This window comes from Apostichopus japonicus, chromosome 22 (assembly GCF_037975245.1).
Source record: "Apostichopus japonicus isolate 1M-3 chromosome 22, ASM3797524v1, whole genome shotgun sequence".
Lineage (NCBI taxonomy): Eukaryota > Metazoa > Echinodermata > Holothuroidea > Aspidochirotida > Stichopodidae > Apostichopus > Apostichopus japonicus.
Genome location: NC_092582.1, coordinates 48,261 through 72,128, shown reverse-complemented (window position 1 = coordinate 72,128; position 23,868 = coordinate 48,261). Strand labels below are relative to the sequence as shown.

Here is a 23,868-nt window from a genome sequence, read left to right as displayed (position 1 = left end):
TATGCCAAACGCATACAGAACAAACAAAACGCTTGAGAAACTGATAAAACGGAAGCTTAACGGATTAGTAACGTAGACTGACGGAGGAGAACCGCAGACTAAACGGATACTAACGTACATCAACGGAGTGCCATTTTTTGTCTTCGTTCCCTCTCCGTTATTGCAATCTGGTAAGATGTGACAGGGCCTTAAAGAAGAAAAATATAATACAAGTTGAATGAGCAGAATTATTCAGATACTTTAAGGAGTAATAACTAGACAGGATAACATTGTCCTAGTTCATATAGAATTTAGCTATACATGTAATTACTTAATATATATAAATATAGCATAAAGACCATATTAGTATGTTGTGATGATGTATTTTCTTAAATACTTCTTAAATAAACTCAACTAACTTTTTGGTCTTAATATTATCTGAAAGGGAATTCCATGTTTTAATTATACGGTTACGAAAGCTATAGCTTCCTATAGTGGTACAGTAAAAAATAAGGTGTGCATTATAAGTATGTCTTGTTTGATAGTGATAACAAGTTTTGTTACTATTAATAAAACTGTGGAAAGTTTCCTGCAGTAACCCATTCCATGATTTTGTAAGCAAAAGCCGCAAGCTTCATTTTGAAGATATCATCGAGTTTAGTTTAGTTTGTTGAATAGCTGACTAGTGTGTTCCTGGGTAATGTGACGAATAGCTCCATTTTGGAGTCTGCTAAGGTGATCAAGATTCACATTGTAAGTCCCAGACCAAATAATTGTACATTATGTTAAGTGTGGTAAGATCAGAGTTTGATAAAAGCATTCTGAGTATATTATGTGGTAAGAAATGCTTCAATTTCGAGAGTATTCCAATATTTCTTGCAACTTTGTTACAGATCAATGATATGTGGTTGCGCCATGATAAAGTATAGTCAATATCAACACCTAAAAAATTTGTAGTAGTTACATGATTAATGATTTTACCGCTCATTATTATGTCTTTGTCCCAATGAAATTTTCTATCAGTGTTGAAAGCAACATAATTAGTTTTCTCAAAGTTAATAGATAGTTTATTAGCAGTGAACCAATCATAGAATTTACTGAATTCATTAGAAACAGTACTTTGTAGTGTGTCTAGATTATCAGAATGGAAGAATATATTAGTATCGTCAGCAAATAATGTAATATTAGCGATTTTAGAGACTTGGCAAATGTCATTGACATATATATATATAATGAATATTAAGGGGCCCAAATAGATACTTGTGGTACCCCACAAGTGATTTTAGCAAGTTCATATTTTGAGTTCTTATATGAGGTATATTGATATCTATTAGAAAGATAGCTGTCTAGCCAGTTAAGCATAGTTACCATAGAAGGACAATTTGTTCAATAAAATGTTGTGGTCGATATTGTCAAAAGCTTTTGAAAGATCAAGGAAGACGCCAATACATGTTTTATTATGGTCAATTTCAGTATACAATTTGTCAATTTGCCAAAGCAAGTTCAGTTGAATGGTCAGGGATAAAACCATACTGTTCTTTACACAAAATATCGTATTTGCTAAGAAAGCTATAATTACTATTAAACATAAGGCGTTCAATAATTTTAGAAAAACATGATAGTAAAGATAAAAGGCGGTAATTATCATAGCCACTAGTGTCTCCCTTCTTAAATATTGGTATAACTTGGGCAATCTTCAGATTTTCTGGAAATATGCCACTATTGAATGAAATATGACATATGTACGTCAGAGGTTCAACAATAAAAGGCATAACTTGCCTAACAATATCAGGTTTAAAGTTATCATAACCTGCTACTTTTTTGGGTTTTAGACTTGAATTGACTATTTTATAATTTCTTCTTCAGTTAATGGATAAATAAATATAGAATGACTTTTCGAATCTTTACTGTGAATAAACTGTTCTGCCTTGCAATTGTTTTTCAATTTTCTGGCAAGTGTAGGACCTGCATTTACAAAGTAATTATCCAAATTGTTAGCAATTGTATCCTCATTGCTAGTCTCTACATTATCTCCTTCAAAAGTAGCAGGATATGACGATTGCTTACGGTTTTTATGAAGAATACTGTTAATTGTTTTCCAAGTGTTATTTACATTGTTTCTGTTTTCATTGAATTCATAATTAAAATATAACCTTTTAGATAATCTAATGAGTTGATTTAGTTTGTTGCGATATATTGTTACTATTTGTAGTTTTCTAGCGTTTAAAAAGGAGGTCCTTTCTTGTAATGGGTGTTAAGATACCATTTGTGATCAAAAAGATGTCTCTTCTTAAGCCTTTTCATTTTACTGATGTAATGAATCGGAAACAATTATTATAAGTTAGATTAAACAGTCATAGAATGCATTATATGCAGTATTAGCATCAGTTTTATTCAAAACCTGGTCCCATGTTTTACCTTTAATCTCTGAAATATAAGTTCTTATGTTATTATTGCTATAATTAGGGATATACTGTACATAGGGTTGTCTGATCTGTTTGTTGTTCCCGTTACTTTAAGAAATATGGGAAAGTGATGAGTTATATCAGTTACAAGTATACCTGTTGTAAGTACAGTATCATCATTTGTAATACTGTTATCAATTAATGTTGATGAGTTACTGGTGACACGAGTTGGTTTAGTAATTGTAGGGAAAAAACCATTGTATGCACTGAATGATCTTGGTGCCCATTTACAGGATATAAAATGTTATAATACATTTGCCAATGTGATGGCGTAAATATATGTGCTTACACACAGCTGTAAGGTGACTCCATTCGGACGCACAGCTTAAGTGGTAGCAATTTGATAGTGAACATATTTTATCTTGTTTTAGGGACCAGTTGGTGAACCAGGTATTGATGGATCTGATGGAGACCCAGGCCCACAGGTAAAAGATAGTCACAAAATATTTCAAATAATGGCTAACTCCGTTTATTTCTCTGATGTCAACATTACTAATACAGTACCGCCCATATTAAATTGGCGGTCGCATAGTCTATCATGACAAAATATGAAGATTCCATCGTAATATCATTTCCATTACACCTATTGAAATACCTAACGTAATATCGGCCGTCGCAACGTGTTTGTAAGATAATGATGGTGAGCATAGCATTTCACTGGCACACTATTCGCAAAATGATCCATCCTTTCATCGGGATTTTAAGGCTTCTTAAGTAAATGGCAATCTTGAATACAAACTTTAACGTTACCCAAACATATCTCTTCGTAAATTGTGTAACCCTAACCTTTCATCTCCCTCCGACATCATTAGAATCCTTTGAAACAGTCACTGTTTGCTAAGGGTGTTTCAGATTTTGTAATCAATTTATAAAAGGGAACCTCGTATACGGTTTAGGTTTAGTCATGTATTTTCGTGTGTGTCTAAAGTCCCTCACCACCGAAAACGAAAATACTATTATGGTGAAAAGTAATTGAAGTTAAAACCTTCAATCCATCGCCACATCAACTGTGTACGTAAAATAATACATTCCCTCTTCTAGACATAGTACATACCTTCCAAACAACTGCCGATATCCAGCTAATTGACAGTTGTAAACAAGGCTACGCAGTGTGATTTTTTTGTTGCAAATCGATGGTTAGGCAAGATTTCCCCATTGACTTAGTGTGTTGTTAGGTCGAAGGTATCAGCAATGACGAAAGTATTCGGTTAACAATTTTAATGACATCTAACTGTAACACAATTTCAGAGAATAAGGTTAGGCTAGATTTTCCCGTTGACTTAGTGTGGTGTTAGGCTACCATGTTAGAAGATATAGCAGCAATAATGAATGAATTCGGTGATTATTTTAGGGCAAGCTAACTGCAACACAATTTCCAAGAATAAACAGATGGTTAGGCTAGATTTCCATGTTGACTTATTGTGGTGTTAGGCTACCATGTAGTCAAAGATTTGTGGGGATTTTAGCCAAACATAGTATGTCGAAGACTTTTGTTGCTGCCCTATGTGCCAGGAGGCATAATGGGCAGTAAGTAAGTATAGTATGTCAAGTGCATGTGTCTTTTGCAAGCTCTGCATAGCATGTGCTGTGCTCTCATAATTATACTGTAGCTTCTGTATACGTTCGTGATTCAAGCATAAATATTGAAACAAATTCTCACAATTCTTTTGTAGAAGGTATTAAAGACTGACAAGAAAATTTACAGCATGTTAACTTTTTATATCAAATTTACAAATCAAATTGCGGTAATCGCGCAATCCCGTGGCTAATGCGAACCCTGATCTTAGAAACCTTTTGTATGGATCCGTGATAATTTAAGCCATTGCTACAAGATTTTTGGCAAGCAACTGTTGGGGTCTATTTCGGGTACAACTTATCCCAAGGAAAACAAATTATGTTCTCGCACAGTAGGAAGTCCCTGATACAAGAATTTTTGTTATTACGACCTACCGAAAAAGCGCGAATAATAATAAACCAGAGCCTAATAAGAGTCACGAATCTTGCGCACTCAGGTTGACATCATGGTATTACCGTGAATGTATCTGTTATGTTTGATATTGTTAATGCTGGCGGCCGATTTAATGTGGGCGGAACTGTAGTTACTTGTAGAGGACACAAACAGTTTTGGCCATTTGGAGGCAAAGAAATAAAAGCATTACCCAATAGAAGTGGAGATAAGGAAATTTGTGGGCCACTGGAAAGGAAAACAAAGTTTACAGACAAGTTGTAATGAAAAATGTTTTACCCAATTTTTGGTTTAAAAAGATTAAGAGCTATCCCACTGGGACCATGGCCATGTGTGGCCAAACACATTTATGATGCCCCAGTCACAAGCAACAAATTCTTCTTGATTGAAAGCTAAATGGACACATTGCAGAGTTATCAATACAGGAAACGGGGCATTTAATATTGACCTACAAAACAGCCACTAGACTTGGAAATAATTTTTATTAACACTGTATCAAAATTATAGTCTGCTAGATTTGTTAATCCTTTTTACATGAATGTGTTAATGATATTTTACCTTTTTTCCCCACATTATCTTTCATCAGGGTATGCAAGGACCCCCAGGAGACAATGGCAGACCGGGCTCTAGAGGATCACCGGTAAATGGAGTAGTAGAAATTAACATTCACCCTAATGGCTAAATATGGTGAAGCATACCACCACCTCCCACTAGATGGATTTGTTAATTGCTAAATATGGTGAAGCATACCACCACCTCCCACTAGATGGATTTGTTAATGGCTAAATATGGTGAAGCATACCACCCACCACCTCCCACTAGATGGATTTGTTAATGGCTAAATATGGTGAAGCATACCACCACCTCCCACTAGATGGATTTGTTAATGGCTAAATATGGTGAAGCATACCACCGACCACCTCCCACTAGATGGATTTGTTAATTGCTAAATATGGTGAAGCATACCACCCACCACCTCCCACTAGATGGATTTGTTAATGGCTAAATATGGTGAAGCATACCACCACCTCCCACTAGATGGATTTGTTAATTGCTAAATATGGTGAAGCATACCACCCACCACCTCCCACTAGATGGATTTGTTAATGGCTAAATATGGTGAAGCATACCACCACCTCCCACTAGATGGATTTGTTAATGGCTAAATATGGTGAAGCATACCACCCACCACCTCCCACTAGATGGATTTGTTAATGGCTAAATATGGTGAAGCATACCACCCACCACCTCCCACTAGATGGATTTGTTAATGGCTAAATATGGTGAAGCATACCACCCACCACCTCCCACTAGATGGATTTGTTAATGGCTAAATATGGTGAAGCATACCACCCACCACCTCCCACTAGATGGATTTGTTAATGGCTAAATATGGTGAAGCATACCACCCACCACCTCCCACTAGATGGATTTGTTAATGGCTAAATATGGTGAAGCATACCACCCACCACCTCCCACTAGATGGATTTGTTAATGGCTAAATATGGTGAAGCATACCACCACCTCCCACTAGATGGATTTGTTAATGGCTAAATATGGTGAAGCATACCACCCACCACCTCCCACTAGATGGATTTGTTAATAGCTAAGTATAGTGAAGCATACTAACACCTCCCACTAGATGGATTTGTTAATGGCTAAGTATGGTGAAGGATACCACCACCTCCCACTAGATGGATTTGTTAATGGCTAAGTATGGTGAAGCATACCACCCACCACCTCCCACTAGATGGATTTGTTAATAGCTAAGTATAGTGAAGCATACAACACCCTCCCACTAGATGTATTTGTTAATAGCTAAGTATGGTGAAGAATACCACCATCTCCCACTAGATGAACTCCCACTAGAAAGATTTGTTAATGGCTAAGTTTGGTGAAGCATACCACCACCTCTTACTCGATGGATTTGTTAATGGCTAAGACTGGTGAAACATATCACCACCTCCCACTAGATGGATTTGTTAATGGCTAAGTATGTTTAAGCATACCACCACCTCCCACTAAATAGATTTGTTAATGGCTAAGTTTGGTGAAGCATACCACCACTTCCCACTAGATGGATTTGTTAATGGATAAGTGTGGTGGAGCATACCACCACCTCCCACTAGGTGGGATGTTTAATGGCTAAGTATGGTGAAACATACCACCACCTCTTACTAGATGGATTTGTTAATGTCTAAGTATGGTGAAGCATACCCCCAACCCCCAGTAGGTGGATTTGTTAACGGCTAAATATGGTGAAACATACCACCCACCACCTCCCACTAGATGGGTTTGTTATTGGTTAAGTATGGTTAAGCATACCACCACCTCCCATTAGGTGGATTTGTTAATGGCTAAGTATAGTGAAGCATACCACCACCTCCCACTAGATGGATTTACCCATGGTTTATATGGTGAAACATTTTATACTATCATACCTTCCACTGGATGGATTCATCAATTGTTATAACAAAATGACCTTTATAGCCAAAATAAATGGAGTTACTGACTCATTGCTGGGCATTGTAATATCCCTCACTTAGTTTCAATAATATGCATTTCTTATTGCATTGAAGCATTCGTGGTACCTTTTACCTTTCATGTTCATTGTTTCTTGTCAGGGTCAACCAGGAAGAGATGGCCCACCAGGACCAGAGGGTCCCAAAGGTGACACAGGTGACCCAGGCCAGACTGGACCACGTGGTGATCCTGGTGCCCCCGGTGATCCAGTAAGTTAAAGGACATTGAGTGCTCATGGACAGTTCATGGTGCAAATATTGTTTTGCATCTCCTAAGGGTGAATATTTGGTGTAGCTTTAAGAAAGTCTGCTTAACACCGGCTGGGTACCCGGTGCAAACACCACATTAGCAAGCAGATTTTCTGACCCATTTCACAATTACTGCTGTACAGTGTTGTTGAGAAGAGTCTTCCATTGATCTAGTTTACAAATTGGGAATTGTAGTTTGGTTCTATTCTTTCAATGGTTTTAAAATGAGTCATTTGCTGTGGCACCACTGCTATGATGATGGAATTGGGAAATCAGGTTTGGTTCTGTTTTCAATTGATTGGAATCAACTTGATTCAACACAGCTGCACTGCAGTCATGATGACTGGGTCCCATCACTTCCCTTGGTACTTGAGAAGAAGGTCAGATGTTGAGATATACTTTTACATATTAGGAGCAGGAACGGGTGTGACAATCAATTTACATACCAGCCTTGTTTAGAAATAACTGTTAACCTCAAGCCCCAATCCTAATTCTATTATACTTTTTTAAAGGAGGATAAGTAGTGGAGGTATTCATTTTACTTTACTTTCTGTATATTATCACTCCAAATCAGCTATAACAATGTATCATGCAAATATTTCCAATTAAAAACTGCCTCAGCAGAAGCAATGTTCACCAGAAGTTTCTTAAATCTGCAGGAAAAAACAGTTTATATTTGAATTAGTTCTGTTGTATTCATTGTAGTATCTATCTAGTATTTAGATACGCTCCTTCGGTGTGGCATGTATGGGGTTCCATGGTCCAGTACTTACAGTTTACAACCAGCACACATAGGCCATGACATTATACGTCATACCTTTAGAACAGTAGGGTCATATTAGCGATACGCTCCTTCGGTGTGGCATGTACGGGGTTCCATGGTCCAGTACTTACAGTTTACAACCAGCACACAAAGGCCATGACATTATACGTCATACCTTTAGAACAGTAGGGTCATATTAGCGATACGCTCCTTCTGTGTGGCATGTACGGGGTTCCATGGTCCAGTACTTACAGTTTACAACCAGCACACATAGGCCATGACATTATACGTCATACCTTTAGAACAGTAGGGTCATATTAGCGATACGCTCCTTCGGTGTGGCATGTATGGGGTTTCATGGTCCAGTACTTACAGTTTACAACCAACACATATAGGCCATGACATTATACGTCATACCTTTAGAACAGTAGGGTCATATTAGCGATACGCTCCTTCTGTGTGGCATGTATGGGGTTTCATGGTCCAGTACTTACAGTTTACAACCAACACATATAGGCCATGACATTATACGTCGTATACTTAGAACAGTATAGGGTCATAGCGATACGCTCCTTCAGTGTGGCATGTATGGAGTTCGATGGTCCATTACTTACAGTTTACAACCAGCACACGTAGGCCATGACATTATACGTCGTACATCTAGCACAGTAGGGCCATATTAGCGATATGCTTTTACAACACACTCGTCACACCTTTTGTCATATTGATGTAACCCCTGATAACAAGGAAAACTGCTCGAGGAACCAATTAACATAGTTACCATTCTGTGGACTATCTCAAGTAACCTACATCACTATCCTTTGGAAATATTGGAAGAAAGAATGTTAATTTCACGACCATAACGTTTGGTAATGGTCATCATAGTAGACTTATTTATTGCCCATAGGCTAATAATAGTAGTTGCAGTGCCAGTGATACTACAACAACTGGCCTAACTACCAAACACAGAACAGGCCTATGTTTACTAGTTTGTTCACATAACTTTGCGCTGTGATTTGATCAACAAAAAGTGCTGCAATAATCAGTACTTAAGGTTGATGTTAGGGTGTAAACTTCCTTTGGAGACTGAAATTATGTTTCTCTTGTTTAATACCCTTGTGATATCAGCTGTTCGTTTGAGGTATTGCGTACAGATAGTACGAGTACTACTGCAATATTCGCATTTGCAATTGGGAGTTTGTTTTGTTCAATTCTATCAGAACAACTTCTGCGTAGACAAAGTGTCAATCACGGTAGAACATGACTATGTATTAGGAAAGAGAGTCCATAATGACATGTTTTGATTAATGGTTATCTTGCCATCTAAACACAAATTACGCCATATTCCCTGCAATATCGGAAAGATTTCATCAGAAAAGGTCTATCTATTAGTCTAAATGGCATCAGTAGCAACATATTGGACGAAATAAATCCGACATTTTCTGTTTCTTACAACAAACTTCCTTCAAAACATTTCTACCAAGTTGGAGAATGTGATCAACACTGATATTAGTTGATGATGCAGTTGGAGTGTGCTTTAATACAAGTACAACCCTGAACTTGTTTTCTAATGTACATTGAGAGCAGCTAATGGTTATAAATACAGGAGAATGTCTCATTAAACAGTTACTGAATTCTCAAACTGGCAACATATACAGGCAATATTGGATACCTTTAAAACACATGAAGTTCTAGATGTACTGTAATGATATCAGCACAGGTTAGAATGGTACAGTTTTTCATATAATCCTCAGAGCATGGACCTGGGTTTAACCTTCAAGAACGTAAGGAAGAATCATTGTAGTTTGTTATAGAAAGAAGAAGTAAACACCACTTGTCCAGTGAAACACCAAATAATGATTGTTTACAGTATCAAGTTCCCTTTTCAATTAATTAGCTTCAGCTATAATGGTGACATGAATTCCATTCTTAATAAAAAAAAAAACACAGACTTGGAGTGTCTTCGAACTGTTATGTATAATATTTATATTAGCCTAATTTTGTTTTAAGTTAATGTGTTATATTGTTCCTATATTTACTACTCTGATGTTTTCACTCCACAATTATATCAGGTGTCCAGTTTGACCCTTCCCTATTATCTGAAATTCACTCTGTAAGCTAAATTTGTTACAAGAGTTATTTCTTGCAAATGTTGATAACCTTTTTGAATCAGGGATCATTTTGAAGTTTTCTTGAATTTGTTCTAGTTTATTATTATATATTTCTTTATTTTTTCCTATGTTTAAGGGCCCCCCTGGACAAAACGGACCAAGGGGATCTTTAGGACTTCCTGGTATTGAGGTTAGTTTTATTTTATTGAGTTATTATTACTTGCTTTGTTTTCTGTATTCAGTTGTGAAGACTTTTGGTAGGTGTTTTAATGCTGTCCTGAGGCATATAATAGAGAAACAAGATACAGTAAATCACTGAAAGAAGATTTCTTCTTTCAGCGAAATGTCCTATAAGATCATAGTAGAGATTTTCACCATAAATATACGTATATATATATATATATATATATATATATATATATATATATATATATATATATATATATATATATATATATATATACACACACAGTAGAATACAGTATATATATACAGTAGAAAATGTAAATAACATTTAATCCCAGTAAGTCCATTTATGTGTTTCTTTCATTTTGAATATTGTTTCTTTGGTAATTTCTCTTTTGTACAGGGTGAACCTGGGGAACAAGGTCCTCCTGGTGAACCTGGCCTGGCAGGTGCTGCTGTAAGTATAACCTCCTTGATTTTATTGGACCTCTCAGTTTCTTTGTTTAGAATAGATATATTTCTATGGCTGATTTAAGATGCAACTTTTTGTTTTTACCTCTCCAAATAAAAACCAAACTTTTAACAGCTGCTTGTTCCATCTAATATAATGCTCCCAGAAGGTTAGCTCCAGGGATCAAACATGGTAACTTTAGTAGCTGCAGCAGTGAAAGTATATGAAAATTATTTAGCAGCACAATTAATATTGGTGTGCTTCTTAGTAGTGTACAATTGATTATTCTAAAACAGAAAAATACCGATTATTTTTTTCATAATCGGGCCGATTCCGATTATTTGATAAAGAGAAAATATCCCGTTTATACCAAGTCGGCAATTAAGTATGTGATAGAAACAAATATTGTTGTAATTTTCATCTGCTTCTTTTTCTTTCAATGAACTTAATGTAAAAAAAGGATTTTATGTATCATATTGTATGTACCAAATCACCTCTGGGGTTTTGCAGAAAGGAAAAAATAGAGTTTTTACAAATTTCCAAAATACGAAAATATGACATCCTACCAAGTAAGCACTGTGCTAAGCAAAATGCCTAACCACCTCGACCTGTATGTAACCTGTTAATGGCTTGAAATGGGCTAAGAGTAGTTACTCAAAATATCCATCTCAAAAAGTATCTCAGACAAACCATCCGTCTTCAATCTTTACCAAAGTATAAATTTTAATTACATATATTTCTTACATTTCAACATTATTTTTTACTTATTTTCAGTACTATTCCGTTTATGAACAAATAGAAATGTTACAAACTTGAAGTTAAACATCCTTATTCGTTATTCGTTACCTATTTAACTCCATTCCAGCTCAATTAGAAAGTGTAAGCTTAGGCCAATCAAACTGAACAGCATCGTAACTTCTTTATCATAACTATAGAATGTTACTAGATTGATGTAAAGAAATCAACTGAAAAGATAACAACTAAAAACTCCTTCATTATGTATATATCAGGGGCGTATCCAGGATTTTCTAACCCGGGGGGCGCGAATTACTATCTAAGCGGAGCGCCACCATTGGTTGACGCGCAGCGTACAAGAAAATTTCTGGTTTTGATACCACCCAGATCACCGGAAATGGTACTTCTCGGCCTTGAAAATGACCAACCAGATGTACACTTTTTGCCTGAGAACCAAGTATTTCCCAATAGTTTTTTTTTTCATCCATAACCTTTTTGAAGATTGTCACCAGTCACAAATCATGTTCGACCTCATCGCATGACCTGTGGATCATTGCTTTTGTAGGTGATTCTACGTCGCGGCCCACAATATCCGTCAGCCCCACTTTTAAAGGTTTTAAGCCCATTATTTGTTCAGAATTTGAAAATCACATTCTCGTGAATAAACTCACTTCAAAACATACCCATAATGTCGCACAAAATTTCATCTATGGACAACCAATATAGAAAAACCTCCATCAACCCCTAGCAGACCGGTCAAAATTGCATAGCTCCCAACTCCTGAGAAGGCAAATGCTGGTTCATGCCACGAATCGCCGTCCTGGGGGAGGGGTGTAAGGGGAGGGGGTGTTGCCCTCCCATTTTGATTTTTTTTGGAATCCTGGTGATGCCTACATGTAAAATGGTGGCACTTAGAAAGGCTTTTGTCACCCGAAATTTTCTGAGAAATATGCATTTTTTTGTGTGTAACATCAATAAATTGAATAGTAGGTGATAATTCATTCTTTCCCGTGACATGAAAATGTTCGCTGCTCGCTCCAATGAAAAGAAATATAGGCTAATTTGTGGTTCAAATGATGCTGTAAAGGAGGTTTTATACTCTATTATGCTAAATGCTAAAGAAATGATGGTTGCTAAGTCAAAATTTAATGCAATTTTTTTTTATGTATACTTGTCAATTACAATGTGGGTTTTTCGGAAGCTTGCGCGGGTCAGCGGGTTTGGGTGTTAGAATGTGGTTGTTTACATTAGCATCCCGCGGTATACTGCGCAACTTTGACGGACCGTACAGTATACAATTGCATGCGATGTAGGCCTAATAGCCGATGCTTGCTTATATGATATTGACATTAACATGTTGAACGCGCACGGAGCGCGCGAAAAATTTTTGGTTAATTTTTTCGGGCAAGTCGGACAGTTTTGAGGCTGTTCATCCTGGAACGCCATTTTCATGCTCACTGATATGATGTGATATCTGCTGTTTGCCTTACAAATTCGAACAGGCGCGTAGCGAGGAATTTGCCAAGGGAGAGGCGATGCCTGTAGGCAAAGTTTCTAAGCGTTGCGCCACCATAAGTTGGCGCGAAGCGTACAAGAAAAGTTTGGCCGAAAATCCCTCCCAGATCGCTGGAAATGGCACTACCCAGGACCATTTGTTGGTGCGAAGCGTACAAGCAAATTGTGGCCGAAAATGCCTCCCAGATCGCTGGAAATGACACTTCCCAGGCCTTGTAAGTTACATCTGAGCACTAGCAATATCATAAAAAAAAATATGCTGAAGGGGGGGGGCTGTCGCCCCCTTCCCGAAATGCGTCATGTTCCCGGACGACACGGTCGAGTTCGGGACCAGCCACAGTTGGTTTCATAGCACAATTCTACAATTGTTTAAGGCGTATATACACACACACGCGTTATGGTAGACCATATATAGTATATATATATAGATCATGAGTGAGAGAGGAAAAAATGGAAACGTCAAAATGGAGTTGTCGGTGTAAGGGGTAGGGTGAGGCACACGCCCCTTCCGAAATCCTTGATCCGTCACTGGCTACCCTGTGTATATAATAGGGATCAGCGCTGTAATGATGTCACTGTTCCTCTTTCTCTTCCCGGTGTCTTGGCGTTTTTCTTTTACTCCCTCCTTTTCTCCTTTTTCTCTCTTTCTTCTTTTTCTTTTCCCTTCTTTCCTCTCCTCCTCTTTTTTTCCCCTCTTTTTTCCTTTTCTCTTCTCTTTTTTTTCTCTCCTCTTTTTCTTACCCGGGGGGCGCGCCCCCAATGCCCCCCCTGGATACGCGCCTGTATATTCATACCTGTCATTTTACCGATTCTGCGTATTACGTATCTTCATACCTGTTATTATACCAATTCTGTGCATTACGTATGTTCATACCTGTTATTATACCAATTCTGCGCATTACGTATGTTCATACCTGTTATTATACCAATTCTGCGCATTACGTATGTTCATACCTGGTATTATACCAATTCTGCGCATTAGGTATGTTCATACCTGTTATTATACCAATTCTGTGCATTACGTATGTTCATACCTGTTATTATACCAATTCTGTGCATTACGTATGTTCATACCTGTTATTATACCAATTCTGTGCATTACGTATGTTCATACCTGATATTAAACCAATTCTGCGCATTAGGTATGTTCATACCTGATATTAAACCAATTCTGCGCATTAGGTATGTTCATACCTGTTATTATACCAATTCTGTGCATTACGTATGTTCATACCTGTTATTATACCAATTCTGTGCATTACGTATATTCATACCTGTTATTATACCAATTCTGTGCATTACATACCTGGTATTATACCAATTCTGTGCATTACGTATGTTCATACCTGTTATTAAACCAATTCTGCGCATTACGTATGTTCATACCTGTTATTAAACCAATTCTGCGCATTACGTATGTTCATACCTGTTATTATACCAATTCTGTGCATTACGTATATTCATACCTGGTATTATACCAATTCTGTGCATTACGTATGTTCATACCTGATATTAAACTGATTCTCTGCATTACTATCCAAATACTAACCGGGTAATTCCCATATGGATTATATGCTACTGTACTGTTTGTGGTTGAACTGGGCCTGGCAGTGAAGTGTACTGAACTGTATGCTTGCTTTGTAATGAAAGACACGTAAACAACACTGATTTTTCGTTCTTTATTTTCTTTTTAATCAAACCTTTAAGTAAGTTGCTGCAAAAGAAAAAACATAGATGGGAAAGTCGTGGTCATAAAACTGCACATATATTTGTAGGCTTGTCTCAGTGTCCATACGGTTCATGCTTGTGTTTGATAGTACAGTCATGCTGGATTTCGCGGTTCCGCAAAAAATTCTGGTATACCTGGTTATACCAGGTATTCGTCAGCGGGCATATCGGTATCTGTTTTTACTTAAACCGACGCACCCTACAAATAGCAATCCTTGTTGAAGTTCATACTTTGTATGTAGTTACTTCTTGATCAATGGGGATTACTGGTAAGGTGAGGTTTGGGTTAGTCATAGTTCGAAAACCTTGTAAGCACCTACAGTAAAACATGAATAAATTTGATAGTTGGTAGATTTGCAGTTAATCACAGTAATTACTTTGCATTCCTGTTTTTGAATATGAAATTTGTGTTGATTATAAATCTGTAAAGACTACAGTACATTTAAAATAACTTAATTTTGTTTTTGTTGAAAGGGACAACCTGGCATTACTGGCAACAAAGGAGACCCCGGCCCACAGGGTATTAAGGTATGATATCAGACAATATTAGACTATATCAGACTAAATCAGATATCAGACTATATCAGACTATATTAGACTATATCAGATATCAGACAATATTAGACTATATCAGACTATATCAGATATCAGACTACATTAGACTATATCAGACTAAATCAGATATCAGACTATATTAGACTATATCAGACTATATTAGACTATATCAGATATCAGACAATATTTGACTATATCAGACTATATCAGATATCAGACTATATTAGACTATATCAGACTATATTAGACTATATCAGACTATATTAGACTATATCAGACTATATTAGATTATATCAGACTATATTAGATTATATCAGACTATATTAGACTATATCAGACTATATTAGACTATATCAGACTATATTAGATTATATCAGACTATATTAGATTATATCAGACTATATTAGACTATATCAGACTATATTAGACTATATAAGACTATATAAGACTATATCAGACTATATTAGACTATATCAGACTATATTAGACTATATCAGACTATATTAGACTATATCAGACTATATTAGACTATATCAGACTATATTAGACTATATCAGACTATATCAGACTATATTAGACTATATCAGATATCAGACTATATTAGACTAAATCAGACTATATCAGATTATATTAGACTATATAAGACTATATCAGACTATATTAGACTATATCAGACTATATTAGACTATATCAGACTATATCAGACTATATTAGACTATATCAGATATCAGACTATATTAGACTATATCAGACTATATTAGACACTATCAGACTATATTAGACTATATCAGATATCAGACTATATAAGGCTATATCAGATATTAGAATATATTAGACTATATCAGACTATTTTAGACTATATCAGACTATATTAGACTATTTTAGACTATATTAGATATCATACTATATCAGACTATATTAGACTATAGCAGACTATAGCAGATATCAGACTATATTAGACTATATCAGATATCAGACTATATTAGACTATATTAGGCTATATCAGATATCAGACTATATTAGAATATATCAGATATCAGACTATATTGGTCTATATCAGATATCAGACTATATTAGTCTATATCAGATATCAGACTATATTAGACTATATCAGACTATATTAGAATATCAGATATCAGACTATATTAGACTATATCAGATATCAGACTGTATCAGACTATATCAGATATCAGACTATATTGGACTATATCAGATATCAGACTATATTAGACTATAGACTATGTCATACTATATTAGACTATATCAGACTATATTAGAATATATCAGATATCAAACTATATTAGACTACATCAGATATCAGACTTTATCAGATATCAGTCTATATTATCTTACTATTTTATTGTTTGCAGGTTTTCATTTCATTTCATTTGCTGATCTTTCATTCAAGATTCGGGAGGAATAGTTGCTCCAGATGTTCCTAGATTTCAGTAGCTTTCCATGGAATAGCCATCTTGACTCGATATATCTATGAGAAAATCAGTTTGATTCTTCTGTACCATTTTGTCATCATGGACTGAAGATATGGGGTCTGAATAAAGTCTGATGAGAAATTGTTAGGAAAAACAAAATATTGTTTTAACCATATCTTAACATTCGACTCTTTTCCTGGATGTCTGTGTAATTTCTTTTTCTTTTTCATTTAATTTAGGGTGATATTGGACATCTCGGTTTGACTGGTGATGGTGGGTTACCTGGAGAGAAGGGAGACAAAGGTAACCCAGGGGAACCAGGCCCAAGAGGACCTAAAGGAGATCAGGTATAGAAGACCAAAAGTACTTTAATAGTTTAAGGCTTGTGGGGATGGGGTGAAGTCTTAGGGGTGCAATGCTTCTGATAATACTATTTTCTTTCATGCAGGGACATCAGTTATGATGGGGTCTGGGTACAGTGATATTCCTTTCATTCAGGGACATCAGTTATGATGGGGTGTTGGAACAGTGATATTCCTTTCATTCAGGGACATCAGTTATGATGCGGTGTTGGTACAGTGATATTCCTTTCAATCAGGGACATCAGTTGTGATGGGGTGTTGGTACAGTGATATTCCTTTCATTCAGGGACATCAGTTATGATGGGGTGTTGGAACAGTGATATTCCTTTCATTCAGGGACATCAGTTATGATGCGGTGTTGGTACAGTGATATTCCTTTCATTCAGGGACATCAGTTGTGAAGGGGTGTTGGTACAGTGATATTCCTTTCATTCAGGGACATCAGTTATGATGGGGTGTTGGTACAGTGATATTCCTTTCATTCAGGGACATCAGTTATGATGGGATGTTGGTACAGTGATATTCCTTTCATTCAGGGACATCAGTTATGATGGGGTGTTGGTACAGTGATATTCCTTTCATTCAGGGACATCAGTTGTGATGGGGTGTTGGTACAGTGATATTCCTTTCATTCAGGGACATCAGTTATGATGGGGTGTTGGAACAGTGATATTCCTTTCATTCAGGGACATCAGTTATGATGCGGTGTTGGTACAGTGATATTCCTTTCATTCAGGGACATCAGTTGTGATGGGGTGTTGGTACAGTGATATTCCTTTCATTCAGGGACATCAGTTATGATGGGGTGTTGGTACAGTGATATTCCTTTCATTCAGGGACATCAGTTATGATGGGGTGTTGGTACAGTGATATTCCTTTCATTCAGGGACATCAGTTATGATGGGGTGTTGGTACAGTGATATTCCTTTCATTCAGGGATATCAGTTATGATGGGGTGTTGGTACAGTGATATTTCTTTCATTCAGGGACATCAGTTATGATGGGGTGTTGGTACAGTGATATTCCTTTCATGCAGGGACATCAGTTATGATGGGGTGTTGGTACAGTGATATTCCTTTCATTCAGGGACATCAGTTGAGATGGGGTGTTGGTACAGTGATATTCCTTTCATTCAGGGACATCAGTTATGGCGGGGTGTTGGTACAGTGATATTCCTTTCATTCAGGGACATCAGTTGTGATGGGGTGTTGGTACAGTGATATTCCTTTCATGCAGGGACATCAGTTGAGATGGGGTGTTGGTACAGTGATATTCCTTTCATTCAGGGACATCAGTTATGGCGGGGTGTTGGTACAGTGATATTCCTTCATTCAGGGACATCAGTTGAGATGGGGTGTTGGTACAGTGATATTCCTTTCATTCAGGGACAACAGTTATGGCGGGATGTTGGTACAGTGATATTCCTTTCATTCAGGGATATCAGTTATGATGGGGTTTTGCTACTGTGACATTTCTTAACATCAGGCCATCTTTGCCTTTCTAGGGATCTGATGGTCCATCTGGCCCAGCAGGACAACAGGGTCCATCTGGACCCCAGGTGAGTACATTTGTGTTTACTTTGTAATGAAAATTAAAATGTTCTTGAAGATGTTACCAGAACAACTACCCGATAGTGTTGTCCATGTGCACAGAGCACATTAGTTTCTTTTAAGGCAATTACCTGCTTGCCCTCAGCACCTATTGGCCGGTAGTGTTGTCCATGTGCACAGAGCACATTAGTTTCTATTTAGGCAATTACCTGCTTGCCCTCAGCACCTATTGGCCGGTAGTGTTGTCCATGTGCACAGAGCACATTAGTTTCTTTAAGGCAATTACCTGCTTGCCCTCAGCACCTATTGGTCGGTATTGTTGTCAATGTGCACAGAGCACATTAGTTTCTTTTAAGGCAATTACCTGCTTGCCCTCAGCACCTATTGGCCCGTAGTGTTGTCCATGTGCACAAAGCACATTAGTTTCTTTTAAGGCAATTACCTGCTTGCCCTCAGCACCTATTGGCCGGTAGTGTTGTCCATGTGCACAGAGCACATTAGTTTCTTTAAGGCAATTACCTGCTTGCCCTCAGCACCTATTGGCCGGTATTGTTGTCAATGTGCACAGAGCACATTAGTTTCTTTTAAGGCAATTACCTGCTTGCCCTCAGCACCTATTGGCCGGTAGTGTTGTCCATGTGCACAAAGCACATTAGTTTCTATTCAGGCAATTATCTGCTTGCCCTCAGCACCTATTGGCCGGTATTGTTGTCAATGTGCACAGAGCACATTAGTTTCTTTTAAGGCAATTACCTGCTTGCCCTCAGCACCTTTTGGCCGGTAGTGTTGTCCATGTGCACAAAGCACATTAGTTTCTATTCAGGCAATTATCTGCTTGCCCTCAGCACCTATTGGCCGGTAGTGTTGTCCATGTGCACAAAGCACATTAGTTTCTATTCAGGCAATTACCTGCTTGCCCTCAGCACCTATTGGCCGGTAGTGTTGTCCATGTGCACAAAGCACATTAGTTTCTTTAAGGTAATTACCTGCTTGCCCTCAGCACCTATTGGCCGGTATTGTTGTCCATGTGCACAAAGCACATTAGTTTCTTTAAGGCAATTACCTGCTTGCCCTCAGCACCTATTGGCCCGTAGTGTTGTCCATGTGCACAAAGCACATTAGTTTCTTTAAGGCAATTACCTGCTTGCCCTCAGCACCTATTGGCCCGTAGTGTTGTCCATGTGCACAGAGCACATTAGTTTCTATTCAGGCAATTACCTGCTTGCCCTCGGCACCTATTGGCCGGTAGTGTTGTCCATGTGCACAAAGCACATTAGTTTCTTTTAAGGCAATTACCTGCTTGCCCTCCGCACCTATTGGCCGGTATTGTTGTCCATGTGCACAAAGCACATTAGTTTCTTTAAGGCAATTACCTGCTTGCCCTCAGCACCTATTGGCCCGTAGTGTTGTCCATGTGCACAAAGCACATTAGTTTCTTTAAGGCAATTACCTGCTTGCCCTCAGCACCTATTGGCCCGTAGTGTTGTCCATGTGCACAAAGCACATTAGTTTCTATTCAGGCAATTACCTGCTTGCCCTCGGCACCTATTGGCCGGTAGTGTTGTCCATGTGCACAAAGCACATTAGTTTCTATTCAGGCAATTACCTGCTTGCCCTCGGCACCTATTGGCCGGTAGTGTTGTCCATGTGCACAAAGCACATTAGTTTCTTTTAAGGCAATTACCTGCTTACCCTCTGCACCTATTGGCCGGTAGTGTTGTCCATGTGCACAGAGCACATTAGTTTCTTTTAAGGCAATTACCTGCTTGCCCTCAGCACCTATTGGCCGGTAGTGTTGTCCATGTGCACAAAGCACATTAGTTTCTTTTAAGGCAATTACCTGCTTGCCCTCAGCACCTATTGGCCGGTAGTGTTGTCCATGTGCACAGAGCACATTAGTTTCTTTTAAGGCAATTACCTGCTTGCCCTCAGCACCTATTGGCCGGTATTGTTGTCCATGTGCACAGAGCACATTAGTTTCTTTTAAGGCAATTACCTGCTTGCCCTCAGCACCTATTGGCCGGTATTGTTGTCCATGTGCACAGAGCACATTAGTTTCTATTCAGGCAATTACCTGCTTGCCCTCAGCACCTATTGGCCGGTAGTGTTGTCCATGTGCACAGAGCACATTAGTTTCTTTAAGGCAATTACCTGCTTGCCCTCAGCACCTATTGGCCGGTATTGTTGTCCATGTGCACAGAGCACATTAGTTTCTTTTAAGGCAATTACCTGCTTGCCCTCAGCACCTATTGGCCCGTAGTGTTGTCCATGTGCACAAAGCACATTAGTTTCTATTCAGGCAATTACCTGCTTGCCCTCAGCACCTATTGGCGGGTATTGTTGTCCATGTGCACAGAGCACATTAGTTTCTTTTAAGGCAATTACCGGCTTGCCCTCAGCACCTATTGGCCCGTAGTGTTGTCCATGTGCACAAAGCACATTAGTTTCTATTCAGGCAATTACCTGCTTGCCCTCAGCACCTATTGGCCGGTATTGTTGTCCATGTGCACAGAGCACATTAGTTTCTTTTAAGGCAATTACCTGCTTGCCCTCAGCACCTATTGGCCCGTAGTGTTGTCCATGTGCACAAAGCACATTAGTTTCTTTTAAGGCAATTACCTGCTTGCCCTCAGCACCTATTGGCCGGTATTGTTGTCCATGTGCACAGAGCACATTAGTTTCTTTAAGGCAATTACCTGCTTGCCCTCAGCACCTATTGGCCGGTATTGTTGTCCATGTGCACAAAGCACATTAGTTTCTTTTAAGGCAATTACCTGCTTGCCCTCAGCACCTATTGGCTGGTATTGTTGTCCATGTGCCCAGAGGACATTGTGTTACCTTGTTGTAATCATATCACAGCAGATGTCTAACATCTTGAATGAGTGCCTTAATACATGTTTCAAAACGAGCATGTACAGTAGGCCTACTCTTATTCCAGATTTCCCATACCTTGGTAGCAGAAACTCCTAGTCTTGCTCACTTTGCATATATACACTGTGGTAGGGCTGAGGTTTTAAGCTAATTGCTTTTTTAAAGTGTATGAGATATTTTTATGTAGAGTGGATAGAACATTGCACTTGTGTCTCAAATGACTTTTGTATAAATGAGTGGAGTAGAATTATGGAATGAAATCAGATAGTTTCAGCAATCTGTATCCCAGATTTGTGTTTATTTCAACTCTCTCATTGTGTTACATTAACTTACCTTAGCTGCGTACTTCACCTTTGCCTATTGCTAGATGATCCAATTGGCAGCTGAGACCAGTGCCCACATGTTCATTGCATCCAAGGGTTAAGGAGACTCTGTGAACACTTCCAGGCATGACATAGCAACTTTCTATTTTGGGATGCTCCCGCATAACCTAATACGTGGGAGAGGAAAGTAGATGGGCCCAGAGGCAGTTAATTTAACCTTTAAAGAACTGTCTCAATCATCCATGTTTATAAAGACAAAACAACATTTTCTTTTGTAGGGTGAGCAAGGATATCGCGGATCAAAGGGAGACCAAGGAGATCAGGGTCCTCCAGGGGAGCCAGGTACTACGGTAAGTTTGAACTTTTACCCATGTCAAGTGGTTTCTACACACATAAAGCAAGTCACACCTATCTGATGCTTCAGATGTTTAGAATTACTTTAGAGTCAGTCAAACAATAACCATTAGAAAGACTGCCCATTGACTCAAATGTCTTTGGGTAGTTTAACAGTCACTATGTTTTCTTATAGGTAGATGAAGTACATAGTATACCTGTGTTTTATTGTGAGTGTATGTGGGGAGGGGCAAGGGCAGGTGGAAGCAAGTGGATAGGATGCATAGCAACAAGTATTTTTCAAATGTTTCTAAGTCCCATATATATATATATATAAATATAAATAAATATATATATATATATATATATATATATATATATATATATATATATATATATATAAAGTTGGTTGATTGGCGTCTATCTTAGCGCAGAGTGCTCTATGTCCGGTGGACAGAGCGAAATGTATGTTGAGACTAGTTGAGACTAGTGGAACACTAGTAGTTGTAACTCAGAGTTTCACGCGTTGAGCGATCATCAGACAACAGATATATATATATATATATATATATATATATATATATATATATAAATATAAATAAATATATATATATATATATATATATATATATATATATATATTTATATATATATATATATATATATATATATATATATATATATATATATTTATATATATATATATATATATATATATATATATATATATATATATATATATATATATATATATATATATATATATATATATATATATTTATATTTATATATATATATATATATATATATATATATATATATATATATCTGTTGTCTGATGATCGCTCAACGCGTGAAACTCTGAGTTACAACTACTAGTGTTCCACAACTACTAGAGTTTCACGCGTTGAGCGATCATCAGACAACAGATATATATATATATATATATATATATATATATATATATATATATAAATATAAATAAATATATATATATATATATATATATATATATATATATATATTTATATATATATATATATATATATATATATATATATATATATATATATTTATATATATATATATATATATATATATATATATATATATATATATATATATATATATATATATATATATATATATATATATATATATTTATATATCCCTAACGAAGAGGGCATTTCGGCCTGCACAAAAGCATTCAAACCGAAACGTGGCAAACCCCCACGAAGAAAGAATTGGCCAAATTGATGAAACTAATCTTGACCAGCAATAATCTGGTATTTGGCAACAAACACTACCTCCAATTCATGGCACAGAAATGGGTACCAAAATGGCACCGTCTTTTGCCAACATCTTTATGGGAAACGTCAAGAAATAATTCCTATCTCGACAAAAATTGAAACCACACACGTGGTTACGTTTCATTGACGATATCTTCATGATATGGACCCATGGCGAAGCAAATCTAAAACTCTTCATTGATGACATAAACTTGTTTCATCACACTATCAAATTTACTGCTGATTTTTCTGGACATGGCGTTCATTTCCTGGACACCACTGTGACCCTACAAAATGGTTCACTCAAAACAGACTTGTTCAATAAACCCACGAACAAGCACAACTACCTCTTACCAAGCAGTTGCCATCCACATCACTGTACAAGAAATATTCCGTACAGTCAAGCGTTGAGCATTCGACGCATTTGCTCCTCTGAAGTCGATTTTGATTCCTGCACTAAAGAACTGTCACAACACCTCCTAAAC

General features: G+C 37.3%; 1 protein-coding gene across 2 annotated transcripts in view; it reads left to right on the top strand.

Moving 5' to 3' along the window:
* LOC139964225 (uncharacterized) overlaps positions 1 to 23,868 on the top strand; it is a 184,854-nt gene that overhangs the window by 148,969 nt on the left and 12,017 nt on the right. For both annotated transcript variants that reach the window (XM_071965669.1, XM_071965668.1), the window contains exons 47-55: positions 2,816 to 2,869; positions 4,997 to 5,050; positions 7,035 to 7,142; positions 10,192 to 10,245; positions 10,645 to 10,698; positions 15,145 to 15,198; positions 16,895 to 17,002; positions 18,522 to 18,575; positions 22,040 to 22,111. In XM_071965669.1, the coding sequence (XP_071821770.1) occupies positions 2,816 to 2,869; positions 4,997 to 5,050; positions 7,035 to 7,142; positions 10,192 to 10,245; positions 10,645 to 10,698; positions 15,145 to 15,198; positions 16,895 to 17,002; positions 18,522 to 18,575; positions 22,040 to 22,111 (612 nt within the window). The remainder of the gene's footprint in view (positions 1 to 2,815; positions 2,870 to 4,996; positions 5,051 to 7,034; positions 7,143 to 10,191; positions 10,246 to 10,644; positions 10,699 to 15,144; positions 15,199 to 16,894; positions 17,003 to 18,521; positions 18,576 to 22,039; positions 22,112 to 23,868) is intronic.